General features: G+C 40.1%; 2 protein-coding genes across 8 annotated transcripts in view; both read left to right on the top strand.

Moving 5' to 3' along the window:
- adcy3a (adenylate cyclase 3a) overlaps positions 1-11068 on the top strand; it is a 30438-nt gene extending 19370 nt beyond the window's left edge. For 2 of the 3 annotated variants that reach the window (XM_066695610.1, XM_066695534.1), the window contains 14 exons: positions 176-341; positions 648-767; positions 2096-2238; positions 2614-2775; positions 3170-3257; positions 4134-4250; positions 5425-5684; positions 6007-6088; positions 6487-6645; positions 6955-7101; positions 7642-7764; positions 8077-8203; positions 8515-8639; positions 8783-11068. In XM_066695610.1, coding sequence (XP_066551707.1) covers positions 176-341; positions 648-767; positions 2096-2238; positions 2614-2775; positions 3170-3257; positions 4134-4250; positions 5425-5684; positions 6007-6088; positions 6487-6645; positions 6955-7101; positions 7642-7764; positions 8077-8203; positions 8515-8639; positions 8783-8965 — 2002 coding nt within the window. In that variant the 3' untranslated portion in view covers positions 8966-11068. The remainder of the gene's footprint in view (positions 1-175; positions 342-647; positions 768-2095; positions 2239-2613; positions 2776-3169; positions 3258-4133; positions 4251-5424; positions 5685-6006; positions 6089-6486; positions 6646-6954; positions 7102-7641; positions 7765-8076; positions 8204-8514; positions 8640-8782) is intronic. The other variant, XM_066695687.1, reaches the window with a different exon arrangement.
- A 4489-nt stretch (positions 11069-15557) lies between these two features.
- Positions 15558-20896, top strand: part of wdr26a (WD repeat domain 26a) — a 32869-nt gene continuing 27530 nt past the window's right edge. For 3 of the 5 annotated variants that reach the window (XM_066695143.1, XM_066695091.1, XM_066695092.1), the window contains exons 1-3: positions 15706-16156; positions 17813-17912; positions 18359-18415. In XM_066695143.1, coding sequence (XP_066551240.1) covers positions 15849-16156; positions 17813-17912; positions 18359-18415 — 465 coding nt within the window. In that variant the 5' untranslated portion in view covers positions 15706-15848. Of the gene's footprint in view, positions 16157-17812; positions 17913-18358; positions 18416-20896 lie in introns of all 5 variants that reach the window. The other 2 variants (XM_066695308.1, XM_066695225.1) reach the window with 1 other exon arrangement.

Genomic DNA, 20896 nt, shown 5'->3' with positions numbered 1-20896 from the left:
CACTGAACATGACAAATTTGGATTAGAAAAGCCTGCTCTTACTAAATCAGAACTGCATAGCAATGGTACAGCCAAAGCATGATGAGATGAGAAGTAAATGAGGCTAGTGAAGGATAGGTTAAAGGGCTCCTAAAAGGGACGAACCTCAACGCAGTCTTTCTCGTGTCTTCTCCAGCCGAGTTCACATTTCTCAGAGCACTCTGGAGTGTCTGCATGGAGAGTTTGAAGTAGAGCCGGGGAGTGGGGGTGAACGCAACGAGTACCTGAAGGAAAAGGGCATCGAGACCTATCTGGTCCTGGTACCCAAGGTGCCTGAAGGCAAAAATGGAATCAATGGGGTTGTGAGTATCACTTTGAACCCGCAGGAAATGTTTGTCCATGTGCACTTCTGTACAATCTCCATTCACAAACCCTTATTCGTCCAAGACGATAGCTTCACAAGCTTGGATTCCCAATACTGTGTTCAGTATGTTGGGACCAATATGCAGTATTATATTTTGTTGCATTTTCTAGAATTTCCCAAATGGTTGGTGAATGTGTAGTACAGTGAACCATGTTTAGAAATGTTTAAATCTGAAAATAAAAAACGACATCTGTGTATCTGGCTTCCCTCTGATCTCCCTCTCTCTCTCTCTGCTCTGCTCCAGAAGCTGTCGCTCACATCGTCCAATGGCAACTCCCCGCTGCTCATCAACACAAAGGAGTGCAATGGCAGCATCAACACTACCTGCACCACCCCCGAGGAGCCAGAGGAGCTGGACACACGGGTACGGAGCAGGCCAGGACAGGGGGGGTAGGGCAAGAATGTGGAGCGGGGCAGGATATGATGGCCTTCAGACCGGATAACTCTGTTTCCATGAAAATCTGAGACTTCCTGTCAGTTTCAGTAGAAGTCCCTGCAAAACTCACTGATGAATTCGAGAGAACCCACAGTTGTTTTAGTATTTCATGGGCAGAGAAATGGTTAATCACACTAAATAGCTGCTTCCTTTAGTTTCCAGATGTAAAGTTTGGGGAAGAGTTACAACAAAGTTGTTCTTGTTTGAAGGACTGCTAAAAATATAGATATATATTTATTTATTTTGACACTATTTTAATTCTGTATATGTATTAGGTGGGAGGTCTGGTAGCTCTCTTGCTTTCTAGAGATCAGTTTTTAATTATAAATAAGTGTTTCTTTCAGTTGCTAGTACTGTTGTCCGCACATGTGATGTTATTCTCAGGAGTACCATTTCTAATCAAGGGATCATACTACAGCATATGTGCTCTCCCTCAGAAGAAAACCATCTCTGCTTTGATTGGAGCCAAAACCTGTAGTTTTAAAACTTCTAGCTTTATAAGCTACCATTTAGCCAAAAGCTGACGACCCTCTACCAAGGCATTAGCTGTGGGCTCTGTGCTTCTAGGACCTGATCCAAAGCTTTCAATTCAACTTTTATTTAGTGTAGTGTAGTGTATTCCAAATGTTTTATATTTAATTTTAAATTAATTCGTTTTTATATTACTCTGTCATTTTGTTTGTTTGATCTGTAAAGCACTTTGGCTCAATTTTTGTTGTTTTTAAATGTGCTCTATAAATAAAGGTTGACTTGACTTGACTATATAACTTAAACAGATTATTTTATGTGAAGATCAGAAAATCTTTTTTTTGTTGGACTTTTTGTTGGCACAGATTAATAAACATGCTTATAGTTGTTCTACACTACACCTTCTTTATCTGGACAGTAACTAGATGACAGCTTGCAGTAAGTCAACAGACCAGTGTTTCCCAACCTTTTTCCAATCTAAAACACAATTTTGTGCGTCACACTACTCCGCTCACAACCATTATAAACATTCAAACAAAACAATGGCACACAGGTTGGGAAATGCTGCCAAAGAATATAGCTCTGTCCAATTTGACCCACAACAATGGCTAACTAGGGATCTTCCCCAAATTGTAACTGTTTAAAAATATTTTCATCAAAAACATGCAGGGAATGTTTTTCTGGGGGTAGGCAGTCACCCAACTCCATAGGTTTGGTTTCTTAGCTTAAAAAAATGTACTTCATTGATGTTGTGACCCTCAGCAGACTGACTACTTCCTTTCCCCCAGGTTGTTAACCCCTCATTCCCCAACCCTCGGCGAAGGCTGCGCCTGCGTGACCTGGCGGAGCGCGTGATCGACGCCCAGGAGAACGAACAGGAGCTCAACAAGCTTCTGAATGAGGCGCTGCTGGAGAGAGAGACGGTCCAGGCGTAAGGATGAGGGCCCAGGGCTGGGGGACGGTGTGACAGAGGGGTTGGGGAAGGGGAGGGGAAGGAAATGGGGAATTCGTAATTAAAGGAGATGAGACTAAGTGAGTACACATGGAGTGATTAACATATGTCTTGGTGACTTTGCAGAATGACTCTTAATGAGAAAATAAGTAATTTTGTTTTATTTTTTTATTTGACATTTATAGCTCACTTTTCACTATATTGATCGGTTGTACTGTACAGACTTTGGGGGTTAGTGAAATGAAATCTACGGCCCATCCAATTGGTGGGAAATGAAAACATGGTGTTGTGTCTGAAGGTGTGATTCTGAGCCCAGCAGCGCAGTTGAGATCCAGTGCTCTTGTTCGCCCGCAGGCTGAAGGAGAAGCACACAAACCGCCTGTCCATGCGCTTCCTGGACCCTGAGAAGGAGACGCGCTTCTCCGTGGAGAAAGAGAAGCAGAGCGGCGCCGCCTTCAGCTGCTCCTGCGTGGTGCTGTTCTTCACCGCCATCGTGGAGGCCCTGATCGACTCCGAGTGAGTGCATGTCTGCCTCATTTGAGTTGCTCGTCATATCCCATGAACCACTGAACATTGTGAGATGCCCACATGACCAGCATACATCCTATATACAATATCTACTTAAAATAATGCTTATTTTGTCTGATTTCCTAAAATTATTACTTTTGGTGTGTTTTAACTATTCCTATATTATTGACAGGGAAATTGTCCTTTTTCAAAAATAATTCGGTAGTGCAGTCTATTATTGGCCCCTCAGCTGGTGCAGTGTGAGAGCCACAGTTATAATGTACCATACCAAGTGCAGGCTTTCATTTTGTTTTGAGTCAGTGTGCGACTGTGTGCACAATTCTGTGTGTTGCAGCTAGTCTTCGTTCATAAAGGGCATTTCCATTTCTGGGTCTGTTTACAGACTCATCGCCAACTATGTGACCTTCGTGATCGGAGAGATTCTGCTCCTCATCCTCACCATTTGCTCTGTGGCAGCCATCTTTCCTCGGGTATGTACACTTCCCTTTAATCAAAACACATCACCAGGTTTAGACCAGACCTAAGGGAAATGTTGAAATTAAAGGATTTTAGGGGGCCCAACTGGAAATAACTTGGTAAGCTGTAATGAGAAGGTTTGAGAAGTTATGGACAACTCAGCTCAAAAAAATAAGTCTTTACTTTGAAAATGCTAATTGCAATATTATTTTTCTTTTGACTATATCACAGCATTCGAAAATATGAAATATACAAATTATTAGTTCACTTTTACGTAAGACTTGGCTGTGTGTTTTGGTCAACCCTTTAGGGTTCAAACATTGATGTCTGGGGAAACTTTTTTGCTGTAATTATTTGTTGATTGCAGTGATACTCTGTGGTTTGGAAGAGAAAAATGAATTTACTTCTTTGTTTTGTTTGAGTTTTTACAGTCAGCTTTGTTATATTATCAGTTAGGTCTATATTGACTGTAGGGTAAATTGACTGCTGTATATACACTTGCAAACCCTGCAGGGCACAAACTCATGTTTGTTCCCTGCTGATGAATACAGTGATATTTGTATTGTCTAACAGTGAGACCCGCCATGAGCAGTGGATGTCCTTGAATTATTAACAAGGACAAGTTGCTTACAACAGTTGTTATACAAAAGTGATATCTTGTCAGGGCCCACAGAAATCATTTTCCTTTTTTATTGTGTAATCAGATTGCAGTTAGATATAGTTCATATTCATGTATTTCCACATTTCATGTAAATCACAGTAAAATAACATTGGGAAGTCTAAGATTGGGGCTAATCTTGACTGAAACCAAACATCCAGTGCTCTGAGAAGCATGTCTCCTGGGAGCAGCAGAGATAACTCCATCTTTCTCCCTGTGTTTTTCTTGGTAGGTATTTCCTAAGAAGCTGGTGTCCTTCTCTACCTGGATAGACCGCACGCGCTGGGCCAGAAACACATGGGCCATGTCTGCCATCTTCATCCTCACCATGGCCGATATTGTGGATATGGTGAGTGGCTCGGTTTGTTTTCGTCAGTGTGCTAGTCCTTGTTGTCATCAGTGCCAGGGCTCAAGCAGGTTAAACTTGGTACCAGAGTGCCTGAGCCAATGTATTTAAAGAGCAGGTGTGTATGTAGAGATGTTAATTTGGGAGTTGTCTTAAACCAGTCATGTAAGTAATCTACCCCCGCTTACTTCACATTGAAGCATTTCCAACTCAAAATTACTTGGATGTATTTGCCATGGCTGTGTGGCAGCCTTAATCTAAATAAAATAGAATTATTGAAACTGAGAAATATTCTCAAGAATGAGTGGGTTTGTGATGCAAGAAATGGTGCAAAATACATTCTGTTGTGAGGAAATGTTTGTTAATAAGGCCTTATTTCTGCATGTTTCCTCTAAGCCTTGGTTTTGTCATGGTCCCTGTGGGAGACTTGCCTGTAGTTTGTGTTGGACTCGTGAACATCCCAGTAGAGTAAAGCATGAGATGAAGGCTGAGCTGTTTGGACAGGCGTGACGCGATGTTATTAAACAGTGGGTCCTTGTGGGAAGTCACAACACTGCTTCCTTAAACAGTCCTGTGCTGCTGGCATCAGGTGTGTAATAAAGGCCCCTGAGAACTCTGTTACCCTTGCTTAGCTGTGTGTCACCGTGCCTGTTGATAGGATTTACCAAGTATAGCTCCAAAGGGAACATCTTCTTTTTTTACATGATTGCTTCATTGAGTAGGTTTAGCCTGTTTTAAAATCTTGTTTTCAGGAATTATTCCATGTCTCTTTTATGAAGAGCATATCACGGATTATGAAGTGGTGTGTTGCAGACTGACAATTATTACATTAAGATGAGGATTTTGGAGGTCTGGAAGCTAGCAATATAGTTTTGATTTAAACTAGACATGTTTAGGTAAGAGACCCTCAGCATACTACAGCATACTCTTTTGCTGTTAGCTGTTTTATTAGACCGATACAGAATGTGGAGGTTCATTCCTGGGTTTGTGAGACCTTTGCACAAGTATTGTGCTTTGTGAACAGTCCAAAGTAGATGTAAAAACAGCAACACAAATTACACAAAGATGGCATTGACTGATTTTGATGGCTGGGATGGGTTGTGTATTTGTGAAAATCCTACAGAACTGGAACCTAAAGTGTTGAATTAAATGCGAAGTCCTGTGTTTTGTCTCACAGCTGAGCTGTCTGCAGCCCCCTCACTTCTCCCAGAACAGCACCCTGGGAGTGGTGACAGCAGGCGGCTGTGTGGAGAACCCCAAGTACTACAGCTTCATTGCAGTGTTGGCGCTGCTGGCCACAACCATGCTGGTACAAGTCAGCCACATGGTGAAACTCACTCTCATGCTGCTCATCACCGGGGCAACCGGGGTGGTCAATATTTACAGCTGGAGGGACATCTTTGACCAGTATGACAAGGCACGCTTCAAAGAGTACACGTGAGTACAGGTTTCCTACTCCTTCCAAACCACTGTAAATATGTACTGATATTCCCAAGTTGGTGAAAGATTTCATTTTTGTAAGAGCTATAGTTCTAATACAATTTCTTTGATGTTGAAGTTTTTTATATTAAGATAACTGATGGGACATTTCTCCAGCCATTGTTGTTGGAAGTTCTGCTTGGAGGAGTGGCAGAATATCCCTCCTGAGTGTTGATGTTGATAAACCTCAAAAAGGCTACAGCCAAAGTACAATCTACAAGATACTGTTTGCTAAACAAATGTATCAAAATAAATAAATGATCTACTAATTCAATTTCAGGTCTTATCTTGTTCCCTCCAAATATTCCATGACCGTGATGATTTTCATCATGATGCTCAGTTTCTACTACTTTGCCCGTCATGTAAGTATTTATTTTTTTAATCCTACTTTTAATTTCCAAACAAGGATAGCTCCTCTGTAGAGAATGTATCTACCTCTCCATCTCGTCACTCTGAGCTCAACATTGGGAGGCGTCAGCAGAGTAAAGACATTGACTCAGAAGACACCAGTACATATGACTCATCACTTTTGACTAATCAAGATTAAGTGGAGAAGAATAGGGGCCTAACAACATGTTTGGATATGTAGGACCATATTAATAAATATTTAATGTCATGTTAAGTTTACAAGCCCTTTTTGGTACACACCCAGTGGTACACAAATAACATTTGCTTTGGTTAATGCAGATTTTGGAATAGACCAATTACCTGTACATATTGGGTTGTCAATGGGGCCTCTACCTCCCTCTGCTCTCCCCAGGTGGAGAAACTGGCTCGCACGTTGTTTCTGTGGAAGATCGAGGTTCACGACCAGAAGGAGAAGGTGTACGAGATGCGACGCTGGAATGAAGCCCTGGTCACCAACATGCTGCCTGAACACGTGGCTCGGCACTTTCTGGGCTCTAAGAAACGGGATGAGGTGAGAGAGGAGGTAGCAGATGAGTAAAACCTGGTATTGGGTGGAGGGGCTTAAAATAGAAACAAGATAGAAGAGCGGAGTTATGGAAACTAGAAAGACCAATAAAGAGAAAGAGATGATGCTGGATTAGGAGAAAGGAAGTAGGGGCTGAGGAAGGGGTGCAGGTGACAGGGAGAAAAAGGGGAAGAGGGCAAAAGGACACTTCTGCAAAGAGGTGAAAGATGGGAGGAGGTCTGCAACACAGGGCAATAGTGTCAGTAATTAAACCATTAATTAATCTCTGCCCCACTATCTCCGTTCCTCTTGCAGGAGCTTTACAGCCAATCGTATGATGAGATCGGTGTCATGTTTGCTTCCATCCCTAATTTCTCTGACTTCTACACTGAAGAAAGCATCAACAATGGAGGTATTGAGTGTCTGCGGTTCCTCAACGAGATTATCTCTGATTTCGACAGTGTGAGTAATCCCTTCAATTTGTGGTCAGCTTTTGCTTTCCTTGTTGGCCTGATATTTGTTTTTAATGTTAAAGAGAAACTAGTTTTCATTTTATTTGAACCAATGAAACTGATGAAAAATATGTATAAGTATATGGGTCTCTCAAAGTGTTTTAACCTGTGATCGGAGTGCAGGTTGAGCCCTATGATTCAAACAATGCTGCTTCAAAGCTGGACTGTCACAGGGCACTGTGACTGCAATGCCCTATGCAGTGGGCTTCAGTCAACCAGGACTTCCTCAACGCCCCCCAACAGCGACCATTGTGACTTACCTTTGCAATTATAACAAGAAAACAGCAAAATAATTAATGCAGAATGTTTCAGAAGATTGTCACAACAAACAATTTCAGCTACAAATTATTGTAAAATCAGATAAACCACTTGTTTTTTTTATCGACTACCACCACTTCTGTAAAACAAACATCTTTAAGATCCCAGCAAGCAAATGGCCATGCACACATATGTTGTTGTGAAAGCTGTGGATTGTCCTGTTGCTTTGCAGCTGCTGGACGAGCCCCAGTTTCGATGCATAACCAAAATCAAAACCATAGGCAGCACGTACATGGCGGCGTCTGGCGTCACTCCTGATGTCAACACCAACAATGGCTTCAACAGCAGCCTAAAGGTAAGTTCTTTTGTGGAGTGAGATCACTTAAAAAAAAGAATGGCATAAATACAGCTCTGGAAAAAATTAAGAGACCACTCCAAGTTCAGAAATCAATGTTAAGTGGTCACTTATTTTTTTCCAGAGCTGTATATTTGGTGTACCTTCCTCTTCTGACTGGATTTGATCAATGTATAATAATCAATTCCAAGTCAATGTTTAAAGTCTCTGAAAGGTACAAAATACATTTTTAGAGTACTGGCATCAGTGAATGTGACTGTATCACTGAGCTAGTGAAGGCTGAGATGTGGTTCCCTCTGTTTCTGTCCACAGAAGGAGGAGTTGTCTGATAAAGAGCGATGGCAGCACCTGGCCGACCTGGCGGACTTTGCCCTGGCGATGAAAGTCACTCTCATGAACATCAACTACCAGTCCTTCAACAACTTCATGCTGCGCATTGGTTAGTCTCTTGTCATTTTGATATGGAAGGACCTGGGGACAGGGTGCAAAATACTGGTACAAGAAAAGAAAAATGCACTATACAGAGTAACATACCGCAGGATACTAATAAAACATTCTCTAAAGAAGAACAAAATACAGTAAAATAATCTTCAGACTTCAACTCTCATGGAATTTGATCATTCATTGGGACATAAAATAAATTACAGTGTAACAGTGAACTGAGAAGTGTCAAGGGTTAAATATTTTGCTTAGGGTTAATAAAAGATGTCTCCAATAAACATAATTTACTCGTGTGTTGCCATGTTCTAGGTCTGAACAAGGGCGCTGTGCTGGCAGGGGTGATTGGCGCACGCAAACCTCACTACGATATCTGGGGAAACACTGTCAACGTGGCCAGTCGAATGGAATCTACTGGAGTGATGGGCAACATTCAGGTACGGAGGGGAGACCTGGAGATCAGAAAGGACTTAGGCTGGAGGTTATCAAATTGTAGCCGCCTTCAGGTAGTCCAGGAAAAGGATTAATTGTGTTATTCAGTTTTGAGGGGGTATGCTGACCGCTCTTCCTCCCTCTCCAGGTTGTGGAGGACTCTTATGTGATCCTGAAGGAGTACGGCTTCCGGTTTGTGCGCCGTGGCCCCATCTTCGTGAAGGGCAAAGGCGAGCTCCTGACGTTCTTCCTCAAAGGCAGAGAGAAGCAGGGCTCTTTCATCAACAGTTCCTCGGTCACCCTGCCACACCAGGTCGTGGACAGCTCCTGACAGGGTCACTGAGACTCACAAGGGCTTCACACTTCAGGAACCCTGTCTCTGACGACCCTCTTTTTGTCTTTCTGTTGTCTTTTTTTTTTTTTTTTTTTTTTTTTTAATGACAAAACTGGCTGAATTGATGTGTTTTCAAGTTTCCATCTCAATGCCAGTGACCCAGCTCCTATTCATGAATGCAAGCACCCTGAGGTAAGATGCGGTAGATGAACTCCAGATCTTCTAACTTCATCCTTCAGGAGTGGAGCGGAAAGACAGAACTGATCTCGTTGGAGTCCCGCTTGCTGTAGTGGAATTCTAGTGTTTGAAATGGATGCTGGAGGAATGTTGCTTCTTCTGCCCACTTACAAGTCATGACTGATGGTCAAAAGCCTATAATAATAATAAAAACCTTTTTAAATGAGACACTGCATAGGCCTAAGACTGATATATCCCAGAGACCTTTATCAGCTGTCTCAAAGCATTGCTGTGGCCGTTTAATCTCCTCCTCTCTCTAGTTCCAGTTGAATGACACTTACTATGACACCAAACTTCTTCGTTCCACACAAGAATCACAGATCCAAATACTTTCAGCTGAAGACATCGATGGCAAAGTATAACTCAGATGTATTTGGCTGTACTGTTTTCTTTCATTTATAATACTTGTCACTTCATATTCCTGAAAACAGTGTTAGTTTTGTCTAGGCTGTTTTTTCTTTCCAGGTTATGTTTGGATCCCGGGAGAAAGGATCGACCTTCCTATTGCTCGAATTGACAAAAACTCTCCCTAGAATAAATATCTTTCCCAGTCTGGCTACCTATCTCCCTCTTCTTCCCTGGGTCTAATTCACTTACAACTGACTTATTAGTATAGCCATTCAAACCCCAGTCCTATGTTGTCTTTATTGTAATGAATCTCCTGCAGTTTATTATTCTAGATCATTGAATGAAAGTACAATATTTTGTTCTCCTACACACACACACACACACACACACATACACACAAACACTAAGTATCATGTTTCCTTTTAAGCTACATTTTAATATACCATATATCCTTTTACGCAAGTAGTAATTCCATGAGAAATAAGAGGGATGCAGGACCTACATATAAACCGTTGTAGTCAAAAGTATTCACACCCATCATTTGTTATTGTGTGATTAATTTAGTTAAATACATGTTTTTCATGAAACTGTACTTATTTTTCTAAGATATATTTTCAGCCTACAGAAAACTTTTAAGATTCCCGTTGACTGAACTGAGATAGAGTGGTGTCAACTTTCAGGTGTGTAAACTGTGTGAATTAAAACTATATATGTATATATATATAAACATATGTGTATATATAATAATATATACATATATATATATATATAGTTTACGAAGACTATATTAATTTAAACCAGTCTTTCTTTAGTGGATTGTGTCTGATTTTGACTGAAAGGTTCAGCAGTGTAAGAGTTCAGGGTAAGATGAAAAAGTTAAAAAAATCTGTTGCAACCACTCTCAAATAAAACAAAATACTGAACCATTCTGTTACAAAGAATGTAATTATTCTGTCACTATCTGTGGTTACATAGTCATGAAAGAACAATGGGCCAAGTATTTGAGGATTTGTGCAGATATATTTTATTCCCTGCGACTCACCCTAATTGCTCTGGAGAATTAAATGTTAAATGGAAATTACAAATATCTGTAATCTTTGGGGGGGTGGGGTCTTAAGTTTTTAGGGAAAGAAGATCATTATAAACATGAAAACATGCCTAGAAGGTCTCCCTAGTCACTCATTCAGTGAAAGCCTCTGCTGGGAGCTCAAGCCCCATAGTTCAGACAGTGCTGGTTTGAATGTAGATTGCCTTATGTGACTTAAGTAGTATTCCCAATGGGTTGGTGGACAGCTGCCTAAAATAGTACCTGGGTTGGGCTTGATTTAGGCCAGGATTTCCCCTGCTTGTCCTGCAACTGTGACCCCTGTAGTTCTCCAGGTGTCTTTGTGCCCCACAGTGTTATCAGAGGGAGCCACAGTGGTCCTCTCTATGATGCTGTAGCTGTTCTGTTTCAAATAAATACATTATTCCTGATTTTTTTTAATGTAATGAAATAAAAATGCATAACTGCAAGATTCCAGTGTTTTCTGTACATTTGGCCCATAGACTCTGAAATGGGTTTTGAACGAGTTTCAGATTTGTTTGTTTATATTGTGTCATTGTGATCGATATTGCCTTGTATTTTATGTAGAATGTTTAATCCCAAAAGATCCCAAAGCACTTTACAGGTAGGAGGGAAACACTTTATCCCCCACTCAACCTGGCTGCTATTTGCACAAGCAGCTAGCTGCACTACACATAAGGTGGAGTGATGAGGAACAATTTATGGGTGCAGATGGGATTTAGGGAGGCCATGAGGAGGAAGCAGGAAAACTACCATCAGATAGTGCCGTGGGATCCTAACAAGAAGTACGTAGGACTTTGGTGATGCATCTTCTATAAGAAATAACACTTCCTTTAGTATGTTGTCCTCTTTCACCATATTTATGTTTTAGTTTGGGATACCTGCCCCCCAGTGAAGATGCCTCTTACTGATCAAGTAAAACCACTTGTAGAAGGAACCTTGTTTTCCATAGAAGTCTCCATCAAAGTATTGGCTGGGCCCAGCCTTAATTAGCTTCTGAGACCTGATTGAGTTAATCTAGTAAAGCAGTCTAGTAAAGTAGTATAGTTGGCCAGTTTGAGCAGTTTTCCTGTTTTCCCCTTCATAGGTGTGCAGGATGCTAAGCCAAGTCGCTCACGTTTGCAGTCTTTTTCAGATTTCTGTCCCAAGGTTTCCAATGGCCAATAATCAAATTCTGCTCACACTTCGTAGTGTAAAATAGGCTTTTTAATACTGACAACTTCAGTAGCATTTGTTGATCATGTTTTACATACACAGATGGCACCAGGGCTTTCTGTGCTGAATATTTATCACTCAATTGTGATGTCAGGTGCATGCTATGAATAGAGGGTAAAGATAATAATCTCATCTAAAAACAAAACAAATTGGTAGAACTATTCAATTTTGAATTTCATTCATGTTTGAATTTGATTCAACCATCCAGATGCCAGGGTACTTCAGGTTTTCACATTTCAAGCTGGTTCTGAATCCCTTCTTTTGTTTAAACAGGTTTAAAGTAAATGATTGAACATGCTGCCATTCTGGGCTGGTCTGTGTGCTGATTCCTGACACTATTTCTGCTCTTATATATACGAGCAGAAATAGTGTCAGGAATCAGCACACAGACCAGCCCAGAATGGCAGCATGTTCAATCATTTACTTTCAAACGAGAAAAGTTTTATTAAAGACTAAGATTTAACACTTGTGTTTTTCTTTCCATGTTTACCTTTCACACATTTTCTTCACCAGCACTGTAATTTTTAAAAGATCCTTTCTCAGACACCCACACAGAAATGCAAAATGTCATGCATAATGTAAAGGCTTATGTTTTTTAATTACGGTAGTTTACAGCATCACAATCTGCACAATTGGAACAAGAACTGATACGCCGTGTACCAAGAATATTTTACATTAAGTGTTACACACAATGCTAAATGAAATGGACCAAATTAAATGGTATTCTTTCTAAAGGTAAGTCTAATTAGTCTCAACTGAAAGCATTGCACTTTGTTTTATGGGGAATATATGCTTGTGTACTGGTTGTGTTAGTAGTCATATATTGATGTATGACACCACTGACCTGGAAAGCAATTCACATTAAACGTAAAGGGTACATATTGTTCAATACTCTAAATGCCCACTAGATGACAGTGGTGTAACAGAAATCAGTTTCTTTTCACTTTTAGATGTCAAGTTTAGGGAGGAAATTTCCAACATGTTCTGTCCTGCAGTGATTCACAGGGTGTGCATGAGAACATTTGAGGGGACACACTTGAGAAATAGTGATGGGGTGAGTCCAGCTGTTTAGCCCTCCTTGCTTGTATGGTGGATACTTAATCCAATAATACTCATCTGTGTGGATTTGAGAATAAACCTCAGTAAGTCAGCAGTGTGTTTCATATCAGCAACATCCTCTGAGACTTCTTGGTCCTGTGTAATATTAATTTGTGTTGAGGGAAGTTAGGCTGCAACTTTGCTTGCTCTTACTGGAATGGCTTGCCTCCAGCTTCACAACCACAAACGGCACATATACAGATGAGCATTGTTAAGTTTGAATGGCCAAATGGCTTGAACATGCATCATTTTAAATCTGCTTTTCTTCAACTCAGGGTTAGCCTTGTCATACTCTGCAACTTTTGTAATATTATTTTTTGGGAAATAGTCTTCAGTATAATCAAATACAATGGACATTTATGGTATTACTTTGGTGCATTATTCATTACAATATTTCCCTTTGTATCCCAAATAGATTACAAGTATTTAAAGGAAAAATAAATCATCAAACTGTTTACATAATTTGGGTCCACAACATTTTGGGGCTTCTATTTGTTTATGTCTGCCCTGTGGTAATAGATAGATCCAGCCATTACTGCTGCAAGCTTAAAGACATAACGTTGAGAACCTGAGTCTGTTACAGGGATGTCACCATCCTATACATTAAAAACACACACACCCCTGCTTAGACTTAATCTATTGTAATGTATATGCAGTTTTTAATGCTTATACTGGCAGTCAGAATTATAGGGCCATGTACAGAATTTTTATGAAATACATTAGACTACTATTAAAAATGTTCAACTTATTGTGTGAATTCTGAAGGGAATTGGTAATACCTGAGCTAATTTAGAAATGTCATAACAAAGGGGGTGAATACTTATTTCATGAAGACTTTTCAGGGTTTTTCCTGACATTCAACCCTTTTTTCCACCCATTTGTAAAGGGGAAAGAAATCCCATTTAAAAACATCAACATATCTCAGAAAGAAATCCCATTTAAAAGCATCAACATTTCACAGTGTAAGATAAGGATTTTGATATACAATGTTCAATCATGATAAGTCCAATACAATTACTATAGTACTTGATTTGTCCAACTATGCCCCCTTGTGGTAAATAAATAAAAAGTTACATTTCTGAGAAGTGTTAAATGACAAATACAAAATGAACACCTTGTTATTAGGGGATTTTATAATTAAGAAGTAGTTTCATTCATGTAGATTTAGATTTTTAGATTTTTCTCATGGGTTTTGCAATATATTGTTTATCTATTAGTGTACAGTAAGAAATTGTAATGTACAGTTCTATAACAGAGGAATTATAACATTGTATGATCATAATAATGTGGCAAACTTATATGTATTCTAATTAATGGAAATACAGTTGGAAAAGACTGGAAGCTTAACTTAACGTGATTCCAACTAAACTTGTATATCCAACATGTTTTGAAAATGTTATATTATATTGTAATCTAGGTTGTAAGACTTGTATATTGTTTACTGTATATTTCCTATACAATTGTGTAAATTGGAATTTGTAAATTGCATTATGCCTTGGACTGTACTGCACTTTGTATTGCTCTTGTATATTGTAAGTCACCCTGGATAAGGGCATCTGCTAAGAAATATATAATAATAATAATAATAATAATAATAATAATAATAATAATAATAATAATAATAATAATATTGTATATTAGTTATAGTGTAGTTAAAGTATAGTACTGTACATTATATTCAGGTCATATACTCCCAGTACAAAATTGTTTGATTGATAGATCCAGGCAGGTTACAGTACATGCTATCAGGCACTTATGTCATTTTTGGATATAATTTAACTGTATTATGGAGACTCACACCCAACAACAAATGGCAGAATTACAAATTGTATAGTTTAAAACTACAATAACAAGAAGACATTTCAAAGAGTTATACAGTAACTTAACTATTGGCCCAGTGAACCAGAGGTGTCTAACATTAGTTAGAATCATGTGAATGGAGTCGCACCAATGGTAGGCTATATTGACTTTGCCTACATTTCTGTATTATTTTAATATTTCTTAGCAAACACCCTTGTCCAGTGCGACTTACAATTTTAAAACAGTTGTATAGCTAGGTTTTTACTGGAGCAATCTAAAGCGTACACCAGCAGTGTTTCCCACCTTCCACTCAGGATCCAGAGCCCCAAGCAGTCATTCACAGTCCTGCCCTAGTATGTGGTAGCATTTGCACAGACCATTCTGGATCAATCTGCCTTTAAATTGAGAATGATATTTTGTAATATATTTGGTTTAGATGAGTTTATTACAAAGACATCCAAAGCTGATTAATTATATCACCTTCAATTGCAATTTCATATATCTGGGGAAGAAAGTCGTCACTCTAGATCAAAGAAATGCACCGCAAAATAAATGATTAAGTTTACAATCAGTCTCATTGTTTGGGATCCACAGTTTGCTGCTTCAATCAATATGCAAATGATGTTTACATGCGCCACCTATGGATTATATAATTATGCCCCCGGAAGTGGGGTAGTATAGGAATTTCCGGTGACGTCAGTGCGTCTGGACTCCATTAGGAGGCTGCAGCTGTTTTGAGAGAAACAACAACAAAAAACGGAGAGACAGCCGAGAGAAACAGAGCGTCTCCCGCCGGGTTAAGAGCTCTAAATCCCGGGAAACTGACTCCTCCTTTCCCATCCCCGGGTCCACCGGCTTCTAACCACGGCCGCTCTCGGCGAGGAAACTCTGGCCTCCGCTTCCTCCTCCTCCGACTCGGACACCGGCGGAGCGTCGCCGCCCCCGCGGAAGAAACACCGAGCCTCGGCGGCGGAGGGAGCAGGAGAGCCCGGGGCTTCAACAGGGACAGCGGGCCTCTCTGCGGTGGTGTTGGGACTAGCAACTTCTCCACATCCTCCTGCTACGCCTGCTATCCACATTAACAGAAACCTCGTCAATAACAGTAACAATAATAACATGCAGGCCAACGGGGCAGGACAGGGACAAGACCAGGAGCTCTCCTGCCTGACTGCCGCACAGAACGGGGAGTCCTCCTCCGCCGGGGGAGCGCATTCAAACGGACTGATAGCCAATAATAACGGGAATAATGTCAGTACTAATAACGGGGCTGCGACGGGGGCTCCCTCCGGGGCCCCTGCCTCCTCCAGCGCCGCCGCCTGCGGCTCGGAGGTTGGGGTCACCATGAAGAAGAAGAAGCGGCTCTCGCAGTCTGAGGAAGATGTCATCAGACTGATAGGGCAGCATCTGCACGGGTTAGGGCTTAAGTAAGTAACCTCCATTCCCGGAGAGAAATGTGCAAAATAAATGAATAAAAAAATGACAGTGCGTGAGAGACGAACACGGGGGGGAAGGGGGGCTGGGGGGGTCCATCTTGCACAATGCAGCACCGGGATATTGTGATCGTTTTACAAATGGCATCGACATCACACGCACGGTTTGAGTAGACGGCCCCTATAAAGTAACGGCGAAACGATCAGAGCGAAAATAAACGAAACGGCGATGTCTTCCCCGTCAGGTCTGGTGCTGTAAGTCGCATTACATCACCTGGGAAGATGCAGAAGAGCCCCGGAGTACAAAGAGCATAAATCATAAACCCACTGACACCGGCAGTTGCCCACACAGCCCCGTCCTCTCCCACAGCGCCGTACACATTGGAAACTGTGTTTATCTTGGGCTGATTGAGAAAAACAATAGCGGATGTCGGCGTCTGTAATCGTGTCCGACGCCGTTTGTGTGTCTACCGCAGTTTTGCACCAGATCACTTTAGTTATTGCTCAGTTTGAAGGGAAGTGAAGGAAAAACATCGAAACAGCTTTTGCAGGCGACTGGGGGAGAGAAAAAAAGCTTTGTCTGCAGTGCCCCCCCCCTCCATGCCGAATGAAGATGTCATAACAAACCCGGCTTTATGGCTTCAATCGTAATGCATTATAGAGAACAATCAAGGTGTTGATGGTACATTACTGGTCTTCATTTCATTGACTACTTGTTACCACCTCGATCTTTTTCTTCTTCTTTGTAATGTTTTACTTTAGCGGAGTGCAAGAGGTTGTTGACGTTTTTATTTGAGATCATTTCATTGTGGACAGCTTTGTCGTCAGCAGTAGGGAAAGCAGAATCGTCCCACTGCTCTCTGGTTTCATGACAGCCCCGGAATGCGCCTTTAAACAGCTGTTTTAGATTAGAAACGTTGGCGAATCTAATTATAGCCTGCTCTCTATCTTTGTTTGCAATTGCAAAACGATATAAAGCATTGCAGTCATTCTCTTTTGCTAAATGCTGCTTGACATTGAGGGAGCTTGGTTTGTAAACAAGCTTTACACGGAATCGTAATTACAGGATTAAACGGCATGTTGTACTGTTGCAAGTATTAGTGTATGTTTTTGTTGTTTTTAAGAGCAGAACTCCTTTAGCACAGAGCTGATTTTTGTCATCTTCATAGAGAGAGTGCACTGTAGGTGTTGTTCAACCCATTTGTTTTATGTGGCTTCCAAAAGGCTGAAAACTGCACAGTGCATTTTGCAGTTCAGTTCAAATGATTTCTGTGTGCTGGGATTTAATGTAAATCCCACAAAACAGGAATATTGTTTTAAAGTAAAATGCTTTCTGTTGTTCAACAAGTATGTATTCAGAAGTTTAGCGGTTAGCATAATCATTCACAAAGTTACCACAGAATGTTCTGATATTAAAAAAGTTTTTGTTGTTTTTCTTCCTATTATCATCAAAACCCTGTAAATGCAAGTAAGGATTCAATAGATGAGCCACCTGTCCTGTTCAGAGATGTAGAATAACTAAAGGCACAATTCTGCTGCAAGAGTTATACTGGAGGAATTTAAGTCAAGTCTGTTGAAAGTCTCTGTGGATTATTTTTGTAATGCTCAAAGTACTTCTGTTTTGATTAAAACCCCAATTGTTTTTCACAGCCAAACAGTTGATCTGTTAATGCAAGAGTCTGGATGTCGTTTGGAGCACCCAGCTGCCACCAAATTCCGAAACCACGTCATGGAGGGGGAGTGGGACAAGGTGATTTATGTTTCAGGATTGATTCTTATTCTTAGTTGACTCTGTGAGGTTGTCAGGCCTAGCAGTAAAGGTCTTGAAATGTCCAATAACAAAAAGAACATCCTTGGAAAACAAAATCTGTGTTAAAGTGTAAAAATATCAAGAGAATATGATTGCAACTAAAAGCACAGGGCGCAGGACTTGGATCTCCAGTGGTCCCTTGGTTTTGTTTTTTCTACCTATATTTTGGCCAGTCAGACAGCGTCTTGTTTTAGTCTGAGTCATGTACCCATACCTAAACACTTTAATCTGGAACCTGAAAGAATAAAAACACTAGTCTTCATCAATGTACACAAGTACATTTAATGGTATGATTCTTCATTTGTTACTGTTTTGATTAGCCAATTTGCAGAAAGGCATTATTTCAGAATGAAAATGCTGAACTATCTTTTTTTCTCGTTTCACAGGCTGAAAATGACCTCAATGAGCTGAAGGCATTGATGCATTCTCCCAATGCTATTGTGGTAAGCCAAAAACAACAAATGTTTTCAGTGAAGGCAAAGTGAAAATCAAGAGTGTTCTGGACTGTACCTTTCTATTCTGAGCTGGAAACTGCATGAGCTGTTGCTGTTAAATAGGTCCTGTACTCCGTTCTGGATGTTATTGTATGTTGAATCCTGTATATAGATGGTGTGTTGCTTTGTGAGTTAATTCTTAGTAAGGTTTAAAGTATTTAAAAGTACACTTGTCCTCACATTTCTGTATTTGTATTTAGTTTGTATAGTTTTGAAAAGTCCTTTATTTGAATTGATATTCAATTTTTGTCTTTCAACAATTAGTAACTCTTCGTAAACCGCCTTTTAAAATGATGGAGATGGGTGTTTCATGGGGACCGTCTGTCGCTAATACTGGGTTCTGTACATAATTCCCATCTGCTTCTGTGGTTATGAGTTAAAGCCCTAATTAATTCCTTGGACACTGACATCATGGACTTGATGGTGCAAATGTTTGATCGATGTATTATATTTTGCAACTGTATTTTGGCAGATCTAGTGAGAAATTGTTCAGCCAATTTCAGAATTTGACTATGTAGGCTTCTCCAGTCTACCATTTTACAGTGTTGTTTCTGATTCTTATCACTCCAGTCAAAATGCAGGTTGAAGGCCTACACAGTGCTTAATAACTGACCGATTATATTTTATTCAAGCTTCTCTTGTGTTTAAGGCTAGTAAGGAAACCAGAACAAAAGTAACTAAACAAGAAACTAAAATGTATGGTTCTGACTGAGGGAAAATATTACAAATATGCAGTTGAATTAGAAATTATGAATTGTGTGGATAAAAGCAATCAAGCTGTACAACTTGTAGATTTTAGAGAGCAGATGTAGAGTTTGAACATTTTAAGGTCTTCCTGTTTTTCTGTTTTGGAAATATTCAGTCTCATTGGTAGTGCTGCAATCATTATTCAAATTAATTGATTAATCACGATCATTTCAGGCCTGGACTAATATTTGTGTCCTAGATTCATTGACCTCCATACTACTTCCATCACAGGTATTGTCTCTCTGTCGTGATCACACAGCTACAGTGCATGTGAATCTGTGCATCCTGCTGTCAATCACAGGACTAAACTAGAAGGACATGTATGTATGTATGTAAGGTAGATATTTTCCGTAACATGCAGAATAAGCATATATGCAGTCTATCCACTATAGTGGATAGGGTAACCCCCCCCACCTCCCCTCTCCATGTAGGCCAACTGGCTATTTCCACTTTTTCCAATCAACCACCAACCGTCAAGTTATTTTCTCCCACACTCCCCATTCAGAATAGCATAAGAAATTAGATTAATTTGAAACCATTTAATTTGTTGATTATTTTAGTCCTATTTATTAACTTCATGAATCCCTATATCAGTTTTCAGATTGAGTATTTCAGATTTTTGGTGTTGCAAGCTTTCCACTACAACTGTGTGTAATACAGTGCACTTTCAAAAATGACAATAAACACTTTAAGTTGCCATTGAGTGATGTCTGTTAATCTGAATAATCAATCGATTATGTATTTGTTTGCAGCAGTGCTCAATGGACATTGATTTGAACATACAAAATACTGGACAACCTTGATTGTTTTGCCTGTGAACAATCCTCTCATACCATTAGTGTTTTTTTTGTTTTGTTTTAATCTGTGTCTGTAGAGCGCTTCTAGAGTTCTCATGACATTCTTCACAAAAACGCATAAATGATAATGCAGGCCCCCAGTGGCTTCCATTGAGAATGTCACCCCATACTCCGATGGCTCTCTTTACACATGCCCTTTGTTTTCTGTGGATTAAGCAGTTGATAATCCACATGCTATCTAGGATTTCTATTTTTGTTGGGTTGTTTGTCCAGTTACCAGTTAATTACTGATCAGTACTTTTCTTTCAGAATCCCAGTGTTTGAGACAATCTAGCTTGGTAGAATGCATGCATGAAATGTCCTGAAATGAAATGTCCTTCGTCTTTTTTATTTTTGCTTAATTTAAATTGGATGCACTAGTCCTTGTAAAATGATTTTCGTGGATTTCCTCAGCGCTTCTTAGGATATTGAGAGCTTAGTTGCATCTCCTCACAGCCACCATTGTTCTTATCCCAGTTTTCCATATGAAAAGTCCTCTAGGAATCAGTCTATTAACACACGGTCTACCCACTTAGGCATTGCAGAGGTTGCCTTCTCGGTGAAGTGTTGTAATGTAAAATGGTTTACCACAGAGACAGGTTTTTGTGGTAAACCATTTCAGAAAAGGCTGTTTTAACCTTTGGTCTTATTTTTTGGTTTATTTTAACATTCCATTAAATGAAATGTAATTGATTTTAGTCCCTAATTGAACAGGTTTTTCCTCTCACTTCCCACATAAGGGGATTTGCTTTTTGTAATAAGTCACTGAGCTGCTAAAATTTGCTTTTTTTAACTGCTAGTGCTACTTCAATGGGGGGCTACATGTACTGGTAGTGGTCTCTTTATA

This window comes from Amia ocellicauda, chromosome 1, assembly GCF_036373705.1.
Source record: "Amia ocellicauda isolate fAmiCal2 chromosome 1, fAmiCal2.hap1, whole genome shotgun sequence".
NCBI classification, from domain to species: domain Eukaryota; kingdom Metazoa; phylum Chordata; class Actinopteri; order Amiiformes; family Amiidae; genus Amia; species Amia ocellicauda.
Note: the sequence above shows the minus strand (reverse complement) of the source record. Positions and strands in the feature narration are given on the sequence as shown.